Source organism: Stegostoma tigrinum, chromosome 42 (assembly GCF_030684315.1).
Source record: "Stegostoma tigrinum isolate sSteTig4 chromosome 42, sSteTig4.hap1, whole genome shotgun sequence".
Lineage (NCBI taxonomy): Eukaryota > Metazoa > Chordata > Chondrichthyes > Orectolobiformes > Stegostomatidae > Stegostoma > Stegostoma tigrinum.
Window position 1 is genome coordinate 8825180 of NC_081395.1, and position 7613 is coordinate 8832792.

Below are 7613 nucleotides of genomic sequence, written 5' to 3' on the forward strand. Positions count from 1 at the left end.
CTTTCTAGCTAGCACAATTGTTAAGCACTTTTATCTCTGACCTCACCACAAACCATGCACTCAGCACACAGCACGAAGCACAGTTCAAACTTAGACTGAACTGTGCAACTGAGAAAATATTCCGGTTTTAGCATGGGTCCCGGGATAATGGTCAGAACTAGTTGATGATAAGATGGGTCTTCTTCGCTGTTGCTGGTTGTGATAGGGTTAGGGTGGAGGTGACTCCGAATACAAAAGCAACCGAGCCAAACAGAATTACAATATGGTTACAGCATAGAAGCAGGCCAATCGGTCCATCATGTTTGTGATGGCTCTCTGAGGGAGCAATTTACCCCACTCATGCCTTCCTCACATAGCCCGGCACTTCCTTTCTTTTCAGATGTCGAACGTGCTGATATCCTCTGAGTAAGGGTCACCAGATCCAAAACGTTAACTCTGTTTTCTCCTTCACAGATGCTGCCAGGCCTGCTGAGCCTTTCCAGCATCTTTGTTTTTGTAGCCGATATCCTTCTTCCCCTCAGTAGCCGTGCCCAGTGGAGTCTGAGGAAGTGACCTCTCTCTTACCACTGCCTTGGACAGAGGGGAGTATTCGCACTGTGGACCGGGACTGAATCTGTTCCTTGCCCAGACTCAAAACCCAGAGTCGCGGGGTAACTCTAGGGTCATACTCCAGCCGTCTGTTAGAATGATTCAGGCGACCGTCTGATTCTCAACTGCAGTCACGTAACTCGCAAGCTGTGAAGGTTAAAATGTTTCTCTTGATCCAGGTAGAACATCTGCAGAAAAATCTTTGCAATCAAACATTTCATCCTGCAGAAGTTTACGCGCAAGAAACACCCATGAGCTCTTGACCGAAGAAAACATTTCAAACAAAGATCGCAGGATTTTGGTGAAAGTTGTCGAACTTTAGCCATGGCAGATCACTGTGCCAACTCATCACAATGCAGTGAATTGAGCTTGACTGATCTCAGCTTGGCTTGGAATCAGAGTTATGAGTATGAACAATACATGTCATTGCCTGATATAAGAGGGGAAGAGGCTGCCGATACGACTTTCTACCAGGCCAGGATTGTGATCGGTGTGGCCTTCGTCTGCATCATGCTGGTCTGCGGTGTTGGCAATTTTTTCTTCATTGTGACCCTGGCCAGATTCAAGAACCTGAGGAACATCACCAATCTCCTCATAGTCAACCTGGCCATCTCAGATTTCATTGTGGCCATCGTGTGCTGTCCCTTCGAGATGGATTATTATGTGGTTAGACAGCTGTCCTGGAGCTTCGGTCATGTTCTATGTTCTTCTGTGAACTACCTCAGAATGGTCTCCCTCTACGTCTCCACCAATGCACTGCTGGCCATAGCTGTCGACAGGTGAGAAATTCTCATGTGTTATGTGCAGGGCACTTCTGCAAGTTGTTAGAAGTCACCATCAACCTGAGCTCCATTTCCTAGCCAGCAACTTCATCCCCTCTTCAGACTTTAAGTCTAGGTGAGGCCAAACCAGACAATATGCATCCTTGCATCTGATTTGACCCTGAGCAAAACTTTCAAACACAATCTCTGCTCCAAGAGGATATACACAGTAAAGTTGCCACAGTAGTACCAGGCCATAGGTCTTCCTGCTCATTACAGAGAGGAATGACAGATGGTGAGTTTAACCTAATGTCTATATCTCAGGCAAGGGGTGAGGTTGAGAGTTCCTCATGGTGACCTCAGTGAATTCAGGAACTGAGCCCACACTGTTGGCATCATTCTATTACAAAGAACTGAACTAACAGACCCCCTATACACACACACACAAACACATACTGGTAGTGCCTCTGGGGTGTTAATCCAGAACCCCAGGTTAACATGCTGGGGTCACAGGTTCGAATCCCACAATGACAGAAGATGATTCTTGAATTCAATAAAATCTAGAATCAAAATTAGTCCAATAGTGATGATTTAACCATTCTTGTTAAAACAAAAGACCTCCTTCATTAGTATTTTCAAAGGGATGGAAATCTTCCATCCTTACCCTGTCTGGCCTACATGTGATCCGAGAACCACAGTGTTGTGGTTGACTCTTAATTGCCCTCTGAAAAGGCCAATTGGTTCTAGTTGAATTAGACATGGGTACAAATGGCAATCTTGCCCACAATGCTCATATCCCATGAAAGACTACACTGCTAACTTCCACACCTACAGTATTACCCTTCCTCACCCTGCCCCAGCTCATCTGCTGCGCTGAAATCACCATCCAACCTCATAGCGCCTCTAGTCTCAACTATTCCAGTGTTCTTTCAGGGCCTCCCAACTTCCACCCTCCTTAAAACTTCCAGGTTATCCAAAACTCCATCGCCCCTGATTCTGACTCACACCAAATCCCCCTCACCCATCAGCTATTACCTGCACTGACTTCCATACTAGCAACATGACAAATTTTAAATTCTCATCCTTGCATTCAAACCCATGGCAATGTCACTCCGTACTCAGTAATCTCCACTAGCCCTAGAATCCCGAGCAAATTCTACATCAAATGTAACATCCAATGGATTCTTGATTTCTTTTGCCTAGCTACTGGTGGTTTTCATTCAGGCTTTAAACTCTATCCCTGATCCACCTTACCTCTTTTTTCCTACTTAAGAAATTGCTTAAAAATAATTTGACTAATCTTTTCACAAACAAAAACGGAAATTGGTAGAAAAGCTCAGTGGGTCTGGCAGCATCTGTGGAGAGAAGTGAGAGCTAGCGTTTCGGGTTGACTGACCCCTCCTCGGAACTGTTCCGACGAAGTTCTGAGGAAGCGTCACTCGATCCGAAACGTTAACTCTGATTTCTCTCCACAGATGCTGCCAGACCTGCTGAGCTTTTCCAGCAACTTCTGTTTTTGTTTGTGGTTGACAGCATCTGCAGATATTTGGGTTTTTATTGACTAATCTTTTGATCATATGCCCTCTTATCGCCCTAGATGGCTCACAGAGAATTTCTGTCTGATAACTATCTTGTGCATTGCCAAGAAATTACTAACTACGCCAGATGTGAGGCATAAACGCAAACTATTATTGTTTAAAATAACACTGCAAAATCACAACTTTTTTTGAGCAGTAAGTTTTTCAGCATTCATCAGCAACTCCTATCCCTATTTCATCCATCCTTTGTGGGTGACCTTGTTCTCATCGTGCGCCATTATCAGCAATTTGCTATCAAACCGAACAGATATGAGCGTCTCACCTTCTGACCTCAGTATCCTTGCAGTTAGTTGTCTCCACCAGGCTGTGAGGTCAGGAGAGGTCAACAAATTGCTGGGTTAGGGAAGTGGTGAAACCTAACTACTTTATCAGTGACTGTGCTTTGAGAGCATTCGTGGGTGATCATCAGGTGATGATTGGGTCAGATCCGCAAATTGGCCAGTGCCGTCATTGCAAACATGTGAAGAAGGCTTGTTCAGACAAGGTCACTGAGGACCTCAGTGTACACAGATTTCACCTCTCATGAAATGTTGCCTCTCTGAGGAAGACCTAAGCAACAATAATGGAGTGAAATCAAACAGGAGAAGAATTGTGGCACGGTTTAACATTACAGTCATTCCTCTGTATCCACAAATCTTGGATCCTACAGTGTGGAAATAGGCCATTTGGCCAATCGAGTCCACACTAACCCTCTGAAGGGTATCCCATCCAGACCCACCACCCTACCCTATCCCTGTAACCCTGCATTTCCCATAGCTAACCCACCCAACCTGCACATCCCTGGATGGTATGGGACAACTTAGCACAGCCAATCCACCCTAACCTGCACATCTTTGGAGTGTGGGAGGAAACCGGAGCACCTGGAGGAAACCCACGCAGACAAGGGGAGAATGTGCAAACTACACACAGGCAAACAGTCGCCCGAGGTTGGGACTGAACCCAGATCCCTGGCCTGTGAGGCAGCAGCGCTACCCACTGAAGCACTATGTTGCCCCTACGAATGATGAAATTCATGAGGGTGGAGCTTGTTAAAAACAGGTCGTTGATTTTGTTGTTATTTATATTTTAGGATCGATCAACGAATTTGTGATTTCTTGGATACAGAGGATTTATTGTGTTTTTTTTCAGTAACAAATAAACTGGATTTTCCTGGCCAGAAGTTTAATGGACAGAGCCGAATCTTCCAGCCAGCTCAGGTTCTCCCACTTATCTCTTCACCTTTGTTTCTCTCTTGTACCCATTGCAGGTATCTGGTCATTGTGCATCCGCTGAAACCTCGTATGAAGTTTCAGACGGCCTACTGTGTTCTGATTGCCGTGTGGTTAGTCTCCCTGTTCATCTCCATCCCCTCAGCGTACTTTACAACAGAAACGACCTTCGATACTTCCGTGGGGAGCAATGGGAAAATATTTTGCGGGCAGATCTGGCCGGCAGACAAGGAACTCTTCTACAAATCCTATTTCTTGTTCCTCTTCATCCTGGAATTTGTTCTGCCTGTGTTGAGTATGTCCCTCTGCTATGTGCAGATCTGCAGGGAGCTGTGGTTCAAAAGCATGCCAGGCGTGCAAACCAACCAAATCAAGAAGCGGCTCCGAGCACGGAGGAAGACGGTCCTGGTCCTTATGGGTATACTGACCGCCTACATCCTCTGCTGGGCTCCATATTATGGATACACCATCGTCCGAGATTTCTTCCCAAACATGCTCCTGAGAGAAAAGCATTCCATCACGGTGTACTACATTGTAGAGTGCATGGCAATGAGCAACAGCATGATAAACACGCTCTTCTTCATTACTGTGAAAAACAACACTTGTAAGTATGTGAGGAAGGTCCTCCTTCAGCGGTGGAGGGCTGCCTACATGCCTGACAAAAGCACTGCCATGCAAGAGTGCCAGACCTCAGTGCTACCAGTATCCGACGCATTACCTCAGCAGCAATAGCCAATGAGCACTGCAGGTTGAGGTGATACCTGCCATGTGGGTAGATATTCTGGCAAGGCGATGCTAAACAAAACGATTCTACTGATGTACAGACGTGACAACCAGCCTGGTTAGAAGTGTTGATGATGTGGGTGGCATTGTCTCAACAGTGAAACAAGACTTAGACAGTTGCTGTGAAGTTATCTGGTGGCCACAGGGGAAGCAAAGATGGTAGTAAAGGTACTCAAGGAGTTGCACCATGTGTGCAAGGAGCCAATTCTAAAGGAGATTCAGAGTTTACAAAATGTTCTCAAGATTCGTAGTCTCCTCCATCCTACATACTAAAAGTTTACTCAAACTCAGCAGATATCCCGACGCTAAGGCCTGGTATAACCTGGCTCCCTTTGCTACTCTGCATTGTTAACGGGCTTTACAAATGTTTTTCCCAAGACCAAGAACAACTGTTGACGTCAGTGGAGCAAGACTCATTGCTGACTCCGAACCAATTCACACACTGAACTTCGTCAATGCTTTGCCTATTTCGGACTAACCAAATAGACCGACGTGTGGTAAGCTGTGACGAGAGCCAATCAGAAAAGCTCTCAAATTGGCGGATGGCTCTGTGCTGGACACGTACTGCAATCTGACCTCAGACAGGGGTTTCTGGGTGGAGTGAGGAAGAAATGAAGCAAATCAGCAAAGACTCCTACCTATCTGGTGATCTACATTGGAAAGTTGTGACACTGTCTTATTGCCCTCAGCATCAAAGGGAAGAAAACAACAAGGTGTGTGCAGGATGGTGGGAACAAGAATATTTTCTAAGATGCAACTTCTCTGTTGTGATTGCAACAGGCAACGCCCCAGTGCCAGAGCTGACACCAAAAGCTCCCATGATTTAGCTCACACTTGCTCTCAAGCAAAGAAAAGATGGTCTGGTACTGGATTGACACCTCATGTAGAAAGGCTGGAGTGCTCACAGCTTTTGGGGTGCTGCTCTAGATACATAGAACATAGAACATTACAGCACAGTATAGGCCCTTCGGCCCGCGATGTTGTGCCAACCTGTCACACCGATCTGAAGCCCATCTAACCTACACTATTCCATGTATGTCCATATGCTTGTCCAATGATGACTTAAAGGGGGGATAGGAAGAGAGTGATAGTCATTGGGGACTCAGTAGTTAGAGGGACTGATAGAAGGTTTGCCGGGAACAAAAAAGACTTATGATTGGTGTGTTGCCTCCCAGGTGCCAGGGTCCGTGATGTTTCGGATCGTGTCTTTGGGGTCCTGAGGGGAGAGCGTGACCAGCCCCAAGTCGTGGTCCACATAGGCACCAACGACATAGGTAGAAAGAGGGATAGGGATGTCAGGCAGGATTTCAGGGAGCTAGGGTGGAAGCTGAGAGCTAGAACAAACAGAGTGGTCATCTCTGGTTTGTTACCCGCACCACGTGATAGCGAGACAAAGAACAAGGAGAGATTTCAGCTGAACACGTGGCTGCAGGGATGGTGCAGGAGGGAGGGCTTCAGGTACATGGACAATTGGGGCTCATTCTGGGGAAGGTGGGACCTGTACAAACAGGACGGTCTCCACTTGAACCAGAGGGGCACTAATATCCTGGGTGGGAAATTGGCTAGTGCCATTTGCGTGGATTTAAACGAGCTCAGAAGGGGGATGGAAAACTGAGGTGTAGTCCTAGTACACAGGAGGATGAGCGTAGGGAGGACATGGTCAGGACCTCACTGTCACAGGAGTGTGCTAGCAGACAGCAAGCTGGATTGAAGTGTGACGACGTTAATGCCGGGAGTATCCGGAATAAGGTAGGTGAGCTTGCAGCTTGGATAGGTACCTGGGACTTCGATGTTGTGGCCATTTCAGAGACATGGATAGAGCAGGGTCAGGAATGGATGTTGCAGGTTCCAGGGTTTAGATCTTTCATTAAGGTTAGGGAAGGTGGTAGAAGAGGGGGAGGTGTGGCTTTGTTGGTCAAGGACAGTATAACGGCGGCTGAAAGAACCTTTGCTGAGGACTCGTCTCCTGCGGTGGTATGGGTTGAGGGTGCTGAGGAAGGTTTGTTGACTGAGTCAGTGTGGGTGGAAGCTAGGAACAGCAAGGGAGCAGTCACCTCATTGGAGGTTTTCTACAGACCCCCAAATAGCAGTAGGGAGATCGAAGAACTCATTGGCCGGCAGATTGTTGAAAAGTGCAAACGTATCAGCGTTGTTGTTATGGGTAACTTCAACTTTCCCAATATTGTTTGGAACCTCCTTAGTGCAGATGGTTTGGATGGAGCCGTTTTTGTCAGGTGTGTTCAGGAGGGTTTCCTTACTCAGTATGTGGACAGGCCGACGAGGGGGGAGGCCACTTTGGATTTGGTGCTCGGCAATGAGCCAGGACAGGTATCAGATCTCATGGTGGGAGAACACTTTGGCGACAGTGACCGCAAGAGCCTCCCATTTACCATAGCCATGGAAAGGGAAAGGAGCATTACCAGGGGAAGATATTTCACTGGGGTCAAGGAAACTATGATGCTATCAGACAGGAATTGGGAAGTAGAGATTGGGAGCAATTGTTCCACAGAAAGGGCACAGCAGACTTGTGGAGGCTGTTTAAGGAGCAGTTGTTGTGAGTGATGTATAAATTTGTTCCTCTGAGACAGGTAAGAAGGGGTAAGATTAAGGAGCCTTGGATGACGGGTACAGAGGTGCTTCTTGTCAAAAAGAAAAAGGCAGCGTACGTAAGGTGG

General features: G+C 46.9%; 1 protein-coding gene across 1 annotated transcript; it reads left to right on the forward strand.

The window, feature by feature from the left end:
- Positions 1–869: 869 nt before the first annotated feature.
- Positions 870–6409, forward strand: LOC125449360 (prokineticin receptor 2-like). The gene is made up of 2 exons (XM_048525107.2): positions 870–1367; positions 4194–6409. The coding sequence occupies exons 1-2, from the start codon at positions 913–915 to the stop codon at positions 4885–4887; spliced, it is 1149 nt and encodes a 382-aa protein (XP_048381064.1). The 5' UTR covers positions 870–912; the 3' UTR covers positions 4888–6409.
- The last annotated feature ends 1204 nt before the right edge of the window (positions 6410–7613 follow it).

Coding starts and splice junctions, on each gene's coding strand:
- LOC125449360 (XM_048525107.2), top strand. CDS start 913: ATGGCAGATCACTGTGCCAACTCATCACAATGCAGTGAATTGAGCTTG. Junction 1,368..4,193: donor CTGGCCATAGCTGTCGACAG/GTGAGAAATTCT, acceptor TACCCATTGCAG/GTATCTGGTCATTGTGCATC.